General features: G+C 46.3%; 1 protein-coding gene across 1 annotated transcript; it reads right to left on the reverse strand.

The window, feature by feature from the left end:
* Window positions 1-7,848: 7,848 nt before the first annotated feature.
* On the reverse strand, window positions 7,849-19,718 carry LOC144732383 (deubiquitinase OTUD6B-like). The gene is made up of 7 exons (XM_078613887.1): window positions 19,520-19,718; window positions 17,573-17,733; window positions 17,099-17,206; window positions 10,998-11,316; window positions 9,201-9,262; window positions 8,621-8,727; window positions 7,849-8,310 (listed from the first exon to the last, which is right to left on the reverse strand). The coding sequence occupies exons 1-7, from the start codon at window positions 19,635-19,637 to the stop codon at window positions 8,202-8,204; spliced, it is 984 nt and encodes a 327-aa protein (XP_078470013.1). The 5' UTR covers window positions 19,638-19,718; the 3' UTR covers window positions 7,849-8,201.
* Between the last annotated feature and the right edge of the window lie 4 nt (window positions 19,719-19,722).

Consider the following 19,722-nt stretch of genomic DNA (forward strand, 5'->3'; position numbering starts at 1 on the left):
GAGCATGGGGGAGGCCTTCGCCCAGCAGGGGATTCACCGTAGGCTGGAAGGTGGGTAGAGGAAATGCAGTGACACATTAAACACAGGCATCTCTTTTCTATTCATCAACAAATGTCGAGCTGGAATTTAAGGCCTACAAATATTGTTTTTTCTTTGGTTTAATCTGTTCCTGTTTGCCAAGTGCAAGCATCTACAACCCAAACACTCAAAAGGGATTAGAATTCACAATGTGTGCTCATTTTTCCATTTCACTCATTTCCTGGAAAAGAATGTTGTGGCGAGTCCGTTTGTACCAAATGCCTATTTGTTATTCACATTTGAGCAGACTATACATGACGGGTCACACAGCACCGTACTATACTAACCAACAACTACGCAAGCATAGTTTAGAGACAAGTGAATATTTCATACAAAAATAGAGCCCCCTCATGGTACAGGACAAGCCAGAGTCTCCTTGCTTCAAAGGCCAAAACTGCAGTGCTCAACTCTCTTGATAGTTCAGTGCCAGTGACGGAAATTCCCTATCACACTGGCCTACAATGTTTTAGACGTCGTCTGCTTCAGAGATGAAATCTACTGTTTATTATTGATTTTGATGTGCTGAATGCAAATATGACAATTAAAACAATTGATTGGCTACTGTTCCCAAGATATTAAAGGTTTTTTTTAAAATATATTATGTCTATGTATATTGTGTAGATAGTAGAGTTTAACTCATAAATTGTAAACCTAAGTACATAGTTTAGTCCTTATTCAGTGTCTACTCGGCGCTTCTTGGCTTGTCTCTTGTATTCATTAAATGGAGCATCTCTTGTCACTGTCCAGCAATAGTCTGCCCTGATAGAGTTTCTCCATCGTCGCAATGTCCTGGTGACATCGCTCGCCATGCTCGTCGCTCGCTGCTCCGTAGTTCGGTGGGAGACAATCTCGATGAGAGTGCAAAGAATGTACCTTTGGTGACATGTTGCAACCAAGGCTTTTGTATGCCTCGAGGTTTTCCAGCAACTCCCTGTAGTGGTCTGGCTTATTTCCGAGAAAATGTCTTGCCACTAACTGGAAGGCTTTCCATGCCGTCTTTTCCTTGCCATGCAGTGCACTGTCAAATGCATCATCTCGAAGAAGTTCACGAATCTGAGTACCAACAAAGACACCTTCCTTTATCTTAGCTTCACTTAACCTTGGTAATTTTCCACGGAGGTACTTGAAAGCTGCTTGTGTTTTGTCCATGGCTTTGACAAAGTTCTTTATCAGACCCAGCTTTATGTGTAAGGGTGGTAACAACATTTTCCTTGATTCAACAAGTAGTGGATGCTGAACACGTTTCCTCCCAGGCTCCAATCACTGTCGGAGTGGCCAATCTATCTTGATGTAGTGGGAATCTCCAGTCTGCAGACCAAGCAAGAGAGCAACAACCTTCAAATCGCCACAAAGCTGCCACTGATGTTGGTCATAGTTTATGCACCTCAAAAGTGTTTCATGTTGTAATAGTTTTCCTTCATATGGACTGCATGACCAACTGGAATTGATGGCAAAACATTGCCATTATGCAGCAAAACAGCTTGAAGACTCATCTTCGATGAATCAAGGAACAGTCTCCACTCATCTGGATCACGAACGATGTTGAGGGCTGCCATCACACCATGGATGTTGTTGCAGGCTACAAGATCACCTTCCATGAAGAAGAATGGGACAAGATCCTTTTGACGGTCACGGAACATGGAAACACTAACATCACCTACCAGGAGATTCCACTGCTAGTCTGGAGTTTATGACCCTTGGGCTACACCCATCTCAAACCTTTATAACATCCTGCCTCAGCAGCTCTCTCGCTATTTTCGCAATTAAAGTCGCAATTAAATTCTGACTTTAAGCTTTCGTGACTGCAGGAATTCATATTAATTGGGTCTTTCGGTAAAGCCACGATCGCAACACAAGCAATCGTCATCACCTGATGACGATTGCTTGTGTTGCGATCGAAACGTTGTGATATTTCTATTATTTTGTCTATCTACGTGGCTTTACCGAAAGACCCAAAGAATATTAATTCCTGCAGTCACGAAAGCTTTAAGTCAAAACTCACTTAACCTCCGCCATTCCCAAGTCAAGGCCGTATATACTGGCCCAGTAGCATATCTTAAAAACTAGAGCCAATCGACAATTTTAAGCATCATTTTCATTCTCAGTGACCCAGAATTAGTAAAGTTGGACTACATTTATTTCGGAAGCATTTTGGCTGTAGACCAGTTTTATATTGGCAGGGAGCAGTCCATAAGACGACCCTTCTTGACTTATTGCAAAATGGTACCGTTGTCTCGCGTGTTATGCAACGCGACTTTGCAATAGCGCGTTCGATTAACTTACACTTATTTTTGTTGAAGTAACGCGCTCCAGCGATTTGGCCACGGTGTACGGAACGCGCTGCGAGCTCATCGTTCGTCAGGGCAGCAAAGTTTAGTAGCGATGTTCCCTGATGTGCAGCAGTACTGACAACCACCACAAGCACGGGCAGCAGCAGCATTTCCTTCTTGCGCCACTCTCTCCTCCTCCCTTTTCACCAGCCCCAGTGCGCCACACTCAAACATCTCACAACCCGTTAAAAATCTGTTTAACTTTTTTTTCTTTAAATAGGCTGTTACTACCTTTCATATATGTACGGTAGTATTGTAAATACAATGTATCGTAACCAGTGAAAGATGTGGACGTAAGAATGAAGTTCGACAGCATACTCTCACTAACACCAACCATTTCCTTGATTTCTTACAGGAATTTTTTTTATTTACACAATTTTGAGGTACGCGCCGTTTTTCAAGAACACAAACCTAGAGGTAGCTGTACTGATTTTATCAACCCTGGAGAATTTAAAATTGTATCCTTGCAGGTTGCGAGCTGGGCTGAGCGCGGTGAAACCCGACGACTGTGTGGTAGGGAAGTGGGGGTGGGAGCGGAGCTGTTTTGGAAATTCTTACCCAAAACAACTAAACAGTGATTTGGATTGTAAGAGCCGGATCTCGTATTGCAGTCAACATGGGGAACGTGACTTGCGGCGAGAGAAAAGTCGGCAGCGTCAGAATACGCGTAGAGCAAATGTCCATGTCTAAATAAACACTTCACAGCCCTTGTTTATTAAATATTGCAAGAATAGTGTTTATTCAAGCTTCGAATATCATTCAGTTTCACAAATAGAAATCAATATTGGTTAGTTTTGGCATCTTACTCGCGCTGTATTTGTATTATTTAATGTAATTATTCATGCGGCTTAATAGCAGCGGCAGCATGGCAGGGCCCCGGCCAACAATCAAAAGCGCGCGCACCACATCCCAGGGGTTGACTAGATGTTTACACGATTCTGATGATTATTACTACTACTACGCTTGTTTATCCAGGAAAATATCACCGAGTCTCGTGACTTCTCCTTCAGGAGGGTTCTTTCGAGGTCTCGCAGTCGTGGGTGACGGCTGCTTTGTATATTCTAATTTAGTAATTTGCAGGAAATTAAAAAGAAAATTTGGACCGTGACACCAGGCACAGATCGGACTACTCACTCGAAGGACATCACAGCACCTTTAACGTCCACTGTGAAGCGGACTGTGTGCGTTGGTCTGGCTACTAGACCCGCAGTATTAAAGCAGGGTGGCCGCTGGATTCGAACGGTGAACCTCTGTAAAGAAGCGGGAACACACTACCGCGAGGCTTTATCACCACCCCAAATTAAATAATTACCTGTGTTTGGGAAATAATCACGAGTCATCCCGAGGAGAGAGTGGCCGATTCGGACGTTGACTACGTACGGTGCGAAAGAAGTTCAAAATACAGGGTGTTTCAAATATTTCAAAGCAGTATATTTCACGATGGCAATATGTTACAGTTACACAAAAAGTTACAAACGGTTTAATGAGTTATCAAGTTTTACTAACCATTTTATAAATGCTCTATGTGCCCTCCACCTGCTGTATGGACAACATCGAGACTATAGTTGAATTCGTCCCAAACGCCTCTCTTCTCACGTTTTCCTCTGAGATGCGTGGTCGCCCTGTGCTCACATACACAGCCTGTTTCCTCAAATTGTCGGTACCAACGATGAATGCTCTTTGACATTGGCGGATCAATGCCAAAACGTCATTGAAATGCACGCTACACCGCAATTACGGATTCAGTCTTGCTGAACTGCAGAACGCATAACGCCCCTTGTGTTGCAGGGTCACCGTCTTGCGAATTACTGAGGCTAGGGGCTGTTTGTGCGCTGGGAGAGGCATCTCGTGGTAATCATTTGAAATTCTATGCCCCGCCCTCTCTATGCCCCGCCCTCTCTATGCCCCGCCCTCTCTATGCCCCGCCCTCTCTATGCCCCGCCCTCTCTATGCCCCGCCCTTTCAAGTGGTAGGGAGTTGTATTCATGGGCGGTTCGTGGTTGCAGAGATATAGCGATTTCAAATTGGGTCCATCTTTTTAAAACAACCTTTACATACATGAAAAATTGTCAACTCAGACTCTGATGGGTGCTCCCTTTTGGGTCGACTAACTTCTACGGCAGTTCCTTACTTCAAGAGACTAAACCCTCCACGATCACACACAGTGCTCCACTCCGTTGTGTCTATAGAATCTCAAGATGTGCGTGTGTGTATAGACTCAGAGGGGTATACATAGACACAAGAGGTGGACGAGACAAAATAAAGTACAAACCAAACAAGTTTGATTACTGTTTCAGCGAACCACATTTCATACAGAAACACAGGGCAACATCTACATTCAAGAGAGATCAAGATAACTTTTTGACACAGACCATAAACTCCAACATCCAGGGACTTTGATGAGAGATGAGTGTTCTATGTTGAGCAGCAGTCATCTGATTTCATCATTGCCAAAGTTGCCAGTGTCCTGTTTAACACGTAGTAGGCTTTCTCAACCAATATAATCCAGATATTTTTTGGGTTAGATCGCGTGAATATAAATGTGTTGTTGAACCCGTCACCACCCGATACAGCTAATTAGTAAGATTTGTCACGTAAACAAAACATGCCAGTTCATTAATAGTTCGGCACACCGGTGTGTTGGAGAGTAAACCCAGAACATTTGCAATTCGAGTACTGTGACGTTTTGCCGGTAATTACCTTACTAATTGCCTGTGTCGGGTGGTGGTGGGTTTCACGACACATTTATTATGGAGTGTCCTGTTGTAAAGAAGCAGAAGCCAATCATGGGGCACGGATATAAAAAAAAAACATCCACAGGTGACGGAACCAAGACTACCAAACGTGAGTAGTAGTTTACGCTTTCTGTTGGGCGTCGGGGTTTGAACCCAGGTTCTGAGCAATGCTCACCGAGGTTCTGAGCAATGCTCACCGAGGTTCTGAGCAATGCTCACCGAGGTTCTGAGCAATGCTCACTGAGGGATCTTACATGGGCAGCAGCGCCCTGGGACACAGATAGATCGCCTTGATCTCAGTGCAGTCAGTTGGACATGCCCCAGCACACCCACGTGAGCGCTGTATTTCTTTGCAGGACAAAAGAACAAAGAGGCCGTCACATACCAGTCAAGTGCAGCTACACAGAGATCAAGCCGATAAAGGATGCGGGTTTTCAAAGGCTGCATGGGATGCGTGCGTATGCTTGGAATACACACGGCGCGCTATCTTTCGACTTACCACATGAAAAAAATATCTATTTGGGTAAAAACTATCAAAAGTTGGTTTGTGACGGGATATCTTTCAGTTCCGATGTGTCACGAGTTGAGAGCTATGCGTGGAGATATCGGCCGATAGGACACCTTTGTTTGGTTGTGTCCATTCACTTTCTGATGTTCAGAGATTATTTTTTAAACGTTATTATTATGCTTGAAGATCCAAGAAGGCCCCCGAGTCTCGTGACTCTTTCGAATCAAGATCCTGCCAAGTTGTCGCAGTAAGGGATAATGATTGCTATGTAGATTCCAATTGAGTAATTAGAAACATGTGCCAATATCAACGGTTTCAACAGATAAATATACTCTCACAAGGCAGTGCCAGTACAGTAAGAGCACTGGGCCACTGAGGAAGTGCATGTTAAGTGTTAGTCATGGCAGCGGTCCCCAAACTTTTTGGTACCAGGAACCAGTTTCGTGGAAGACAATTTTTTCATGGACCCGGGGGGGGGTCATCACTGGGTCTTTCCCCCTTTTCAAAGAAGTTCTCCGGCGATGTTTGTTTATTACTCATTGTGGCTAGGGGTTAGAGCTTGTGGGCGAACCAAAACTGTGACTGAGACGAGTACGCAGTGCGGGAAAGAGGCGCGGACGGAAGTGGTAAATAATAAAATAATGGGGGCGGGCCCCACGCGGACTCACCGCTCTCACCTCCTGCTGTGCGGCCCGGTTCCTAACAGGCCACGGAGCGGTACCGGTCCACGGCCCGGGGGTTGGGGACCCCTGAGTTATGGCATTCGGCAAATAAATTGCTTAAAATATAGAGATTCCTCCAGTCTAAAAAAAGATTCTGATTCTGAGCTGCGCCTGTCACTGGAATGGCAGGTGTGATGTTGTGACATACCGATGCATGTACAGCAGATGTTTCCATGTGACTGTTTAAATTCCACGTTGGTGTCACGTTTACATTTTACATATAAACGAGTAAGCCGTTTGCATCGGACCCACATATACATATATAGCAGGGGAGAGTCAGACCAAGTCCCCTTCAGGACTTAAAGGGTTCAGTTTTAAAGCCAGAGGCTTGGAGAGCCAGAAGTATGGCAGCCTTGGGATTCTTGGGAGTCACTTTAATGCCGAGACGATTTTAAGAATGGATATGCCACGGGAACCACCTGGTAGTTAAGAAAGTCGCAATTAAATTATGACTTTAAGCTTTCGTGACTGCAGGAATTCATATTAATTGGGTCTTTCGGTAAAGCCACGATCGCAACACAAGCAATCGTCATCACCTGATGACGATTGCTTGTGTTGCGATCGAAACGTCGTGATATTTTTGAAAAATTTTCGATCTACGTGGCTTTACTGAAAGACCCAATGAATACATAACGATTGTAAACACAAAATTCTAAGAAATTGCTAAATATTTAATTTTAACTTATGGGGACGTGACAAAGTGCAGATTGTAAACAACGAATTGTTCTAAAAATAGTGAAGGGAGAAGTTCAGCGGTTAAATTGAGGAAGGCTCTACGATGATTAGCGCAGGCTTTACGATGCCCCTACCACCCACGATGGGAGCTCTTCCCCATGCAAGCAACATTATCAACCGAGAACAACAATGGCTGCATCCACCAACTACATCTGGACATCTGTGACTATTGGACATCTGTGAAAAATAGTTGTATAGCTCATTGGATTGCTCCAGTATAAATAAATATTCTGATACATCAGTGGTCCTCATTACAAGGCCTGTGGGCCGCTGGTGGCCCCTGGTGGCCCCTGGTGGCCTTAAGTGCGGCCCCTGACGTGCGACCCCCGACAATACACAATTGTGAAAACACCCCCCATCAATCATCGTGCTGTCAAACCCCCAATAGTTGGAAATGTGTGACGGTCGGTGCTCACACTGATGTCTTATCGGCAACATTTCCCCCCACCCTCTGAAAATTTGTGAAGAACACTGGACTACATTATCAGCAGCACAGGTAGTCTCTGCAGGAATGCCACCGTGTAATACTGAAGCCGTTTGCCTCCCATGAACTGCTCAAATCCTGATTTTTGCTACCCTTAACAATGCTGCTCAACCCAGAATGCACTGTGCAAATTTACCGCAATATTTTTCGCGAGAGCGATCCAGTGCAATTTTACAAGAATACATCCTGGTATCGCATTTATTTTACATTTTCAATCTTGCCTTTTGCCAACTAGGCAAAGCAAAACATGTTATCCCCACAACTGTTAAGAGTCACACATTACAATCTGAACAACTCAATTGACAACATTCCGGTTGAAATTCTCCAATAGTCTATTTTCCACAACCACCACACCTCTGTCTTTAGCTGTGCAAATGCGTGGGTGTTTCATGCTATGCCCATTTGACGCGTACGCCTTTTGGAGCTAAACGCGTCTGAATTCCATGCCAAAGCAAGTTTTTACAACGCCCGTTCTCGTGCATTCACTGGTGACCGAGCTAAGCAGACAACGAACATCACGACACACTTGCAGGATGTAAATCGTAGTGGCCGCTTGGAATTCCAAACCAGGAGTTTGGCGGCGCTGGCTCTCCCCTGCCGGGGAGGTTCTCAGCGACCGCTCTCTCCGTCCTCTCCTCCTCCCTCTGCGCCGCCCCCCTCGGGGATGGGTTCCACAGAGTCGTAGTGCTCCCCCAGGCCGTAGGCGTGGCGCATGTAGCTGTGGAGTGGGGGGGGTGACAGCGGCAGCATCGGCTCATGTTGGCAAGGGTCATTGCTTCATTTGTAAATATGCAAATGATGAGAAAACCCATTGCAACAGAAACATCAATGCAGCTTAGAGTAAAGGAATTTAACAACACACAAAGGTGTGCTGTGTATGTACAAAAGCTCTCAGCGCTGCTGCCTGTTGGGATGGCCACATCTTCTGAACTCTTTGAGTTAATGGTCTAAATGACAACATGTCCACATTATTCAGTTCTATTGTGTGGGTAGCGCTGGCCACGTGGGTGCTGTCGGTGTGAGCCTACATGAGTGTGATGGGCGGAACGTGGTACTCGTCCCCGATGGTGATGGGAGGAGCGCTCGCCTGCACCACCTCCAGGGGCGTCTCCAATGCATGAGACAGGGCCCTTAGCTGGTTGTGCAGCACCACATACACACAAGTGGAACATCATCACTCCTGCACCCGCATATAATGGCTCAATCGTTGAAGGAACCGCACTTTATGGTCCCATAAATACAAAACTCCCCTCTTAGTCGCTTGTATTGTCAGACCAAGGAGCTATTAGTGAGCTATTAGTGAGCAGCCATGCAGGCTTGCCCAAAAATGTTAGGTTTAGCGCAGTAAAACCAAACACACATACCATCACATACCCACACACTCAGATATGTCCATATAAACAAAGACAAAGTTCCCCCTGAAAGTCTGTAACAGACTATTGGGGCAAGTGCTGTTAGCGAGTACCTATGAAGGCCAGCACAGCACACGAGAGGGTGGGTGGCCAGCACCACGCCCGGCCGCCTTTGTCCATACATACCCCAGCACACACACACACGCACGTGGTGTGTGTGTCACACACACACGTGGTGTGTGTCGCGGCCTCTTACCTCCAGTTGGCCTCCCCATGCTGCAGTCTTCTCCACCTCATCGCAGTATTTGTCAAACTCCTCTGCGACAAATGCAATGACAGCGAGATTGCCGAGGGTGTTATGCACAGTAGTCATTGTGTTTAAGCCTTGCAGTTCAGCGCAGCCATGCTAAACTACAGAATGCATTCAAGCATGGCGAATATGGTAATCGTCTATGCTTGAATGCTAAAACACCCATGCAAATTATCTTGTCGTTACTTTACATATTTTCCCAGGAGAGAGGATATTCTATTAAATTCAGCTCTTAAAAATAATGGTTGGGATAGTTTTTCACCAGACTTCCACCGTACAGCTGGAGACAGATCCCACTGGATAACAAAGCCATATGTCCTGGTGAAACAAACGCATTACTTTAAAATGTCTCACAGTTTGCACAACAAGACCACATCTTTTTTTTCTATTCCTGTTCAAATATAAGCCTCGGAGCTACACCACGATAAATTAAATGTTCCATCGGTATCTATGGGAATTTTTTTCAGTCATTGAATCTCAAAAGAATCCAGTTTAAACTGAAATAGTTTCTATCTATTAGAAGCCAGGACCGCAGTGACGATGGCTCATTGCTCAGACAAAAAATTCACCTTAAATCGCCTAGGCTAAATCAGCACATTTAAAACATTTTGCAAGTGAGATCTGACCATCATTAGATGTGTAGGAAATAATTTAATATATAAAATTACATTTTTATGCCCTTTACAACTACGGTTGAAAGCAGTCATACATTAGCTCCTGATTTTGGTCTATCTGCGTGCCTTTAACATGTAGCATTGGGTCACGATAACAACGTACATAACCATCTGGTATAAATGAAACGTGAGTGTAAATCATATTTATTTATACTGGAGGAATCTGATGAGCACAGATGTCCAGTAAATGTTGTTGTTATAAGAAACTTACTGTTCGAAGGGTTACCAAGACTTGGTGACAAAACAACAATCAGCAATGGAAACCCTTCTGAGCCAATGCGATGAAATCAGATGCCATGTATGCCCCCAGGATAACATCATGACATGCGATGTCATCTCGCGACATCACACGTCATGCACTCGCCTCCACTCAGGATACACATAATTACACGCGACATCTCTATTATCACTCATTAAATACGACCGGGTGGTGATGTCACTATGGCGCTTGTGCCATGTTAGTTGGACTTTGAGGCCACGTGAAGAGTTGAAGGCCCGCTGGCAGAAGGTCACGGAGCAGACCCAGGTGCCATGGGTTGAGTGAATGAGATGACTCGCAGATGCACCAACTGTGTTTCCCACTCTGTGAACTCTCCATTTTAGCCGCCTGGCACTCTGCTCGTTGTTGCGAGCGTCGCTCCTCTGCCCTCCATTGTTGCTGGAGGGTGACTGCCTCCAACTCCCCAGCAGTCACCTTTATGAATCTCCTTGACAGAAGCCACTCTTGACACTGCTGATACCAGCTCCACATCCTTCTGTCTCATATCAGCCCGTGCCGTGCCCGTTTAACCCCATATATCCGGCCAAACAGAAGCTGTTTAGGCATGCGGTGGCTGGGCATGCGGGCTACATGACCCAGCCAGCGCAGCCTTGCTTGCCAGAGGACCTCACGGATGGGATTGTGTCTAGATTTTTCAAGGAGTTGTGAGCTCCTCATACAATCCAGGGCAAAACTTTGGCCGAGAAGACCCGGAGCTTTGTGTGGAATGAAAGACCAGGTAGCTTCCGCAAAGCATGACGCACCTTATGAATATATAATGCCGCTCGACAGACACACGAACACACGTACCATCTGTGTACGCCTCGCCCGTGCCAGCCTGAGTGAGGAATGGTGCAAATTCGTCGCGGTGCTGCCGTATGTAGCTCGCGGCACACGCCCTCAACTCGGCGACGGACAGCGCGGGGCCCGCCCGTGCCTCCAGCTGGTGCCGCACGGCCGCGTACATGCAGTGGCCATCGGGCGGCACGGGCCGGGCGTGCAGGCCACGGGCGGCCAGCAAGTCGGCCACACGGCGGCCCTCGAGGTGACGCGCGCCGTGAGTCAGCTCGTTCAACTCGGCCGTCGCGATACGAGCCTCGCGCTCCCTCTCGCTCGCAGCCTTCTTGTCCTGAGCGGGGGGCGGCAGGGACACGAAAGAAGCGATGGCATCAGCCATAATAACCTACCCGCAGTGCTTTTGTAAAATACATTGACTCTTCGGGCCCTGATCAAGACTGATTTGCATGTTCTAATCAGAGCACCATCCACCCAGATATAACACGGTGCAAACATTAATGAAACACCTGGAAGCATGGCTACTATTCAAGGCAAAACGATTAATACACGCCTCTGACGAGGAAATTACGCTGGGCATTTAACACTCTTTACAGGGCATGCGAGTGTGTCATCTCGTGTGGATGAGAGGCCTATTGAAGACATTTCAGAGGTGATTCTGTGGTGTTATCATCTCAGGCCATTCCCTAACACAGGGTGATGCACCGCTGCTTGCGAGAGTCCTGAATGCAAAATTATTTGTCTGATCACATTATGACCAAATCACCCAGCATGCGTCCAAACTCTTAAGCAGGGTTGAGCCAGGATACTGCTTGAATGAGTAACCACAGGCAGGTATTGTAGTCTGCTGTGGGGCTAGGTTGTTACGAGAGGGCAGTGCAGCACTGCATCATCCATTGTTGTATTGTCCTGTGTTCCAAAGTGTTTGTGAACGCTGCCCACCTATGCCAACCTACACTGACCAAGGAAGTATGGTCAAATAACCTACATGATCCGTATGGCATGGGGAGGCCCATATCCAGCAATGGATTGACAAACATGACCATATACAGTGAGGGAAAAAAGTATTTGATCCCCTACTGATTTTGTACGTTTGCCCACTGACAAAGAAATGATCAGTCTATAATTTTAATGGTAGGTTTATTTGAACAGTGAGAGACAGAATAACAACAACAAAATCCAGAAAAACGCATGTCAAAAATGTTATAAATTGATTTGCATTTTAATGAGGGAAATAAGTATTTGACCCCCTCTCAATCAGAAAGATTTTTGGCTCCCAGGTATCTTTTATACAGGTTACGAGTTGAGATTAGGAACACACTATTAAAGGGAGTGCTCCTAATCTCAGCTTACCTGTATAAAAAACACCTGTTCACAGAAGCAATCAATCAATCAGATTCCAAACTCTCCACCATGGCCAAGACCAAAGAGCTCTCCAAGGATGTCAGGGACAAGAGTGTAGACCTACACAAGGCTGGAATGGGCTACTGGACCATCGCCAAGCAGCTTGGTGAGAAGGTGACAACAGTTGGTGCGATTATTCACAAATGGAAGAAACACAAAAGAACTGTCAATCTCCCTCGGCCTGGGGCTCCATGCAAGATCTCACCTCGTGGAGTTGCAATGATCATGACAACGGTGAGGAATCAGCCCAGAACTACACGGGAGGATCTTGTCAATGATCTCAAGGCAGCTGGGACCATAGTCACCAAGAAAACAGTTGGAAACACACTACGCCGTGAAGGACTGAAATCCTGCAGCGCCCGCAAAGTCCCCCTGCTCAAGAAAGCACATATACATGCCCGTCTAAAGTTTGCCAATGAACATCTGAATGGTTCAGAGGACAACTGGGTGAAAGTGTTGTGATCAGATGAGACCAAAATGGAGCTCTTTGGATCAACTCAACTCGCTGTGTTTGGAGGAGGAGGAATGCTGCCTATGACCCCAAGAACACCATCCCCACCATCAAACATGGAGGTGGAAACATTATGCTTTGGGGGTGTTTTTCTGCTCAGGGGACAGGACTTCACCGCATCAAAGGGACGATGGTTGGGGCCATGTACCGTCAAATCTTGGGTGAGAACCTCCTTCCCTCAGCCAGGGCATTGAAAATGGGTCGTGGATGGGTATTTCAGCATGACAATGACCCAAAACACACGGCCAAGACAACAAAGGAGTGGCTCAAGAAGAAGCACATTAAGGTCCTGGAGTGGCCTAGCCAGTCTCCAGACCTTAATCCCATAGAAAATCTGTGGAGGGAGCTGAAGGTTTGAGTTGCCAAACGTCAGCCTCGAAACCTTAATGACTTGGAGAAAATCTGCAAAGAGGAGTGGGACAAAATCCCTCCTGAGATGTGTGCAAACCTGGTGGCCAACGTCTGACCTCTGATTGCCAACAAGGGTTTTGCCACCAAGTACTAAGTCATGTTTTGCAGAGGGGTCAAATACTTATTTCCCTCATTAAAATGCAAATCAATTCATAACATTTTTGACATGCATTTTTCTGGATTTTGTTGTTGTTATTCTGTCTCTCACTGTTCAAATAAACCTACCATGAAAATTATAGACTGATAATTTCTTTGTCAGTGGGCAAACGTACAAATCAGCAGGGGATCAAATACTTTTTTCCCTCACTGTATATGATCCGTATGGTCATGGGGAGGCCCATATCCAGCAATGGATTGACAAACATAACCATATATCTTGACTTAAAGCTTTCGTGACTGCAGGAATTCATATTATTTGGGTCATTCGGTAAAGTCACGTAGATAGATCAATACAATACAAAAGAAAAAAATAAAGTGAATAAAAAATTATAAAAATAACACAACGTTTTGATCGCAACACAAGCAATCGTCATCAGGAGAAAAAAGAGGGGGAAAGCTGCTGAGGCAGGCTGTTTTTAAAGGTTTGAAATGGGTGTAGCCCAAGGGTCATAAAGAAGTGGGCGGGGCTAGTGATGTTAAAGTGAGAGAGATTAGCATGTCAATGTAAGAGATTAGCATGTCAATGTAAGAGATTAGCATGTCAATGTAAACGGCGGCTGTGTTAGTGTGAACCTGTTAATGTAAAATCAGAGAGTCGAAAATAACTGCTAACAGCGGAAGGTAAGATGGAAACATCACAGCCAGTTATAACTTAAACTTGTTAATAACGTCCTTCCAATGATTGCTCAGTTTGTACCCATCTTCTCGCTTCAAATTGTGTCTGTGTCTATATATCTAAACTAGCAGAAGTACCCGGCGTTGCCCGGGTGAAAAAGATATTTCTTAATAACCTTACATATATACACACCCTCACCACTCACCCTCACCATTCACCCTCACCACTCTCCCTCACCACTCTCCCTCACCACTCATCCTCACCAATCACACCCTCACCAATCACCGCTCACCATTCACCCTCAACACTCACCCTCACCACTCACCACTCACCCTCACCATTCACCCTCACCACTCTCCCTCACCACTCATCCTCACCAATCACACCCTCACCACTCTCCCTCACCACTCATCCTCACCACTCACCACTCACTGTCACCACTCACCACTCAACACTCACCCTCACCACTCACCCTCACCATTCACCCTCACCACTCTCCCTCACCACTCTCCCTCACCACTCATCCTCACCAATCACACCCTCACCAATAACCACTCACCACTCACCCTCAACACTCACCCTCACCACTCACCACTCACCCTCACCATTCACCCTCACCACTCTCCCTCACCACTCTCCCTCACCACTCATCCTCACCACTCAACCTCCCCTCACCACTCACTAATCACCACTCACAATCGCCACTCACAACCGCCCTCACCATTATATTTTTGCCCCAGTCAACGCCGGATATTTCCCATTCGTAGCAGTTTATATCAACTCTATAACCAACTTATATTAAACAGGAAGCGCGATCCTAAAGTAATTTACAACCTTCGATTAGTCCTTTGTGCGATTCAAAGAATCGATTCCTGGCATTTTGGGGGTTTACATTTTGAATGACAGAGTTTTACTTTCATTGGTATGTAATGTTTTAATGTTTTCAGGAGTTTTTAATTACATTTTTGCCCCGGTCAACGCCGGATATTTGCCGTTCGTAGCAGTTTATATCGACTTTAACCAACTTATAGTAAACGGGAATCGTCCGAATCTAAAGGAATCTACAACCTTCGATTCCTATGCGCGATTCAGAGAATCGATTCTTGGCACGTCGGGTTTAAAAGTAATTACACAGTTGTATTTTCATTGGTATGTAATGTTTTAAAGTTTTCAGAAGATTTTAAAAGTATTTTCCCCCCGGGCAACGCCGGGTATATCGAGTTTATACCACAAAGTCGTCGCTTGACACGGGTGGGGTGTCGAGGCCTAGTACCGTGCAGAGCCTCCGGCCTCGCCTAGATTGCCTACCCAGCTGAGGCTGGGTACTGGGGCCGTTACCCCCCCCCCCCGCGCTACAATAACTGTCTAATCGCTATAATTTTATTATCTACCGACCCTATAATAGTAATTGCACACATTGGGGTGGGGGGGGAGTGAAGAGGACGTGAAACTTTGATGAATTTACCTCAGAGTCGCGTGTTAATGCGTGCGCATATTTTTAACGGGAATTAAAAATGGCGTCCACCCCGCAGCGAATGCGTCGCTACCCGTTGCCAGGGGCAACCGCCGTCCAATGAAACTGCGTATGGTCCGGCGACACACAGACACAGACAGACAGACAGATTTGCGATTTTATATATATAGATGGCTTCATGAACGAATCTTTGTTGATAGCCAGTGGGTTTGCAGAGTACCTTCGTCTTGGAGAAATCAATTTCATGTGAGCCCACCGCATTAAAACAATGATCAGCCACAGCCGAGGTATTGGTCCTACCGTGTTTCAAATCTCCCTGATGTTCACGAACACGGTCCGAGACATGTCGCTTAATTTCCCCAATGTAACTACTGCCGCAGGCACAGCTTAGTTTGTAGACGCCGGGGTATTGCATGTCAGGAATCACATTCTTCACAGATGGGATCAGATCACGAATTTTATGTACTGTGTTAAATCGAACCTGGATCTTGTTTGCTCATGATTTTGGAAAAAATTTTGGTGACCCCTGCTATGTAGGTGATGGTTTTGATTGGGTCCTCAGATAGTTCTTTCCCAACGGTTGGACTGATAGCTTTATGGACTGTATAGTCTGAATATCCATTCATCTTGAGGGCTTGGTGTACATGCTCCAGTTCACTGGCTCGGTGGTGATGGTCGGAAATACAACGAGCTGTATGGTGTAGAGTTTTGATGAGGGAATTCTTCTGGGCTGGATGGTGGTGGGAGTCAGGTTTTAGATAGGCATCAGTGTGGGTGGCTTTCATGTAGACAGTGTCCCATTGAGCCATCTGGTCTCTTTTCGATTAAAACATCCAAGAATGGTAACTTGCCATCCTTTTTCACCGCCATGGTGAATTTGATGGCTGGGTGTTAGGAATTGATGTGGTTGAAGAATTGGTTCCAAGCTGGTAGGCCATTTGGCCAGATGACGAACGTGTCATCTACGTACCTCTTCCACAAGGATGGACGTAGAGTGGATGCCTGGATGGCATCTGTCTCAAATTTTTCCATGAAAACATTGGCTACAACTGGAGATAAGGGAGAACCCATTGGGGTACCTTCAACTTGTTTGGAAAATGTTCCATTCCAGGTGAAGTGTTGGTGAGGCAGTGTCTAACAAGGGCCGGTACATCAGCATTCAGTCCTTGCTGGACCAAATCTTAAATGATTGCAATGGTGTCAGGCACATGAACTTTGGTAAACAAAGATACTACATCGAAACTAATGAGCAAATCACCTGGAGATAATGAGATGTCCTTAAGAATGTAACCATATATGTACATGTACAATAACATGATTTGGATAGCCAAATTAAACAATTTGATGGAAATAAAATCCATGTCTAAGAATAATAATTTAAACAGGACTTCAATTAGAATGGTGTGGAAGTGTAGAATGATTATTTGGGCATGAGGTGCTTTGAGGCCCGTGTGTAAACAATACATAACATACATTAACGGTGACATTGAAAGTTATCAGGTGAGTGTGGGAAGGCTATGATCGCAACACACTCGTCTCACCCGTCGCTTCTGGGCCTTGCTCACACGCAGCTGCGTCTCCGTCTTCCCTGCATCTTCTGCAACCGAAGTCAGTTCCACACTGGCCAGCGCATCCAGCACGCTCCCCACCTGCTCCACACTCAGCACAGTCAGAAGATCAGGAGTGATAGGAATGCTGATTTGTTTCAGCCTGGGCATGGAGGCAAGGTAAGAGAACAAGGAGCCCTAAATGGGGAAACGCGTGCAGTGCACATCTGTAAATCAATGTGTGGGCTTTGCAAGTGTGCTGCAAAGTTCTCCGATGTGTTTTGGGGGGGTTTGTACCACGTGCTTTTACAACACGATTATTTTACATTTCACTCCACGTGCTGGGTCGCTTCTTTCGGTTCCTACAGAAACTGCCGGCATCGTGGAGCAAAAACATCGCGGCACCGTGACTGCCCAGTAGAAAATAGTGGTGCGGTCACAGCTGCACTATTGGCAACGGTTAATTACCGTGGCTGCTTGGCTCTCGCTGCGCTCCCCAGCGAGCACGAGTCTCTCGCGTTCGTGGCGTGCCTCCAGCTCGGCCTCCGTCTGTGCGACCTCATCCGCAAGCTGCTTGCGCCTTTTCTTGTCGTTCTTCGGTACCGCATTCTTCATTGCCTGGACACGCCCTGTGGAAAAACAAATTACTCGACAGCCAGGAACGGTGCAACCAGATTTCCCCGAGCAATATATAACATACTGTACTATGTTCTCACATTTCCTTTCCTGCGACCAAATCACCCAGGATGCACTCATCATATCCTGGAAACTGCTATATAGCATCCTATGACACCTGTTTTATACATTATGATCACTCATTCACCTCCGCTAACAATTGGCTACGTACGGTGCGAAAGAAGTTCAACATACATTCAAGCACTATTGAGGCTCAACCCTGCGTAGCGATCAAGATCTGACAGGCTTGGGCACATTCCAGGCGATACTCCAGCAAAAATCCTCACCTGCATCATCTTGCATCCTCCAAAGTCTCTCCAGTGCAAATGATCTACGGAGATTGGTTTTAATACTGTTTTGTTATAGTCAATGGTTCCATTGGTACAGGGGTCAGGTCAAAGTGTCTCTCAGCTCGTCTCTGTGGACCTCAGCCAATGATATTAATTCCACATTCTTATGGCTGGTGGCAGTCTCTCCATATAATGAGAACTGCTGTGTTCCCACAAAGTAGAACGGTACTTATTTTAGCGACTCCGGAGAGATGATGAGATGAGCGAACGGCTCTGCTCCAGCGCCTGTAAAGGGACGTTAACTAGGGGAGCGTAAGCTTGGCATTTGAGCACAAATGTGTGAATAAGGAAATAACATTTCGATTTAAAGCTTTCGTGACTGCAGGGATTCAACTTGGTTCTTTCGGTAAAGTCACGTAGAAGGGAAATAATAAAATAATAAATTTCGATTTAAAGCTTTCGTGACTGCAGGGATTCATCGTCTTGGTTCTTTCGGTAAAGTCACGTAGAAGGGAAGTAATAAAATAATAAAAATAAAACAGAATAAAATAATTATTATGTTTTATTTTTTATTATTTCCCTTCTCCATGACTTTACCGAAAGAACCAAGAAAAGGAAATAAAAATGTTCAAATAAAAATTAAGTCATCGTAACAGAATTGAGTCAAAATATATAACGTAAGTGATGTGCGGCTAAAATGTACTTAAACATACTGTATGTATAAAATACATAGCAAATAAATTACTCGTGTTGCTGCAGGCACATAAATGAAAATATTTTCGTCAATCCACTGCTAGAGGAGAGCGTCCCCATGCGGGTTCATCATCGTGCGGGTTTCATCGTCGTGCGTGTCGATGGCGTGGGAAGTATAGCAAGTACAGTATGGTATAATAATAATGATGATCGATGTTGCTGCCCATGGCGAGACCGGTTGTTCAAGGGACGTTTCCCCTAATTGCCCACACAACGACGGGACACTTCGTCTGTTGTTATTCCAGAATCGGCCCCGCGCCTCGCGTACACCACGCGTCCTGCGTTCACTGTGAGCGTCAACGCGGCGCCGTGCTTGACAGTCTGAACGTGTCTCAAGGCTCTACTCCTCCTACACGGAGTAGCAACAACTCCAGTCACCTACACGGAGTGGCAACCTACACGGAGTGGCAACCTACACGGAGTGGCAACCTACACGGAGTGGCAACCTACACGGAGTGGCAACCTACACGGAGTGGCAACCTACACGGACAACTCCGTGTAGGTGACTGCACACAAGTTGGCGAAGACCACCGCGGTGCCGCTCGAAGCCTTCAACGAGCCCCCCCCCTACCCCAGCTCCATGGAGCCTCGCGGGCACGGCGAGCAGGCAAGGCGCGGGGCTCGCGGGGGAAGCTGCAGCACCACCACAATCACCGCCACCACCATCACCACAACACCACCATCACCGCCTCGTTACCCTGCAGCTCTCTCTTCTCCCGCTTGTGCCTCTGCGAGAGCTCCTCCTGGGCGGGGAGGCGCCCGCTGCCGACACCGCCACCGTCGGCTGCTGCTGCGCGCTGCTGCTGCTGCTCCATCGTGGGCCGGGCGAGGGAGCCGAGGGAGCCGGGCGCGGGGCACGTGGAGCGGCTCCTGGCGACGCCTCTCGCCGTGGGCGCGATT

The sequence above is a fragment of the Lampetra planeri genome, chromosome 42 (assembly GCF_965212315.1).
Source record: "Lampetra planeri chromosome 42, kcLamPlan1.2.h2, whole genome shotgun sequence".
NCBI lineage: Eukaryota > Metazoa > Chordata > Hyperoartia > Petromyzontiformes > Petromyzontidae > Lampetra > Lampetra planeri.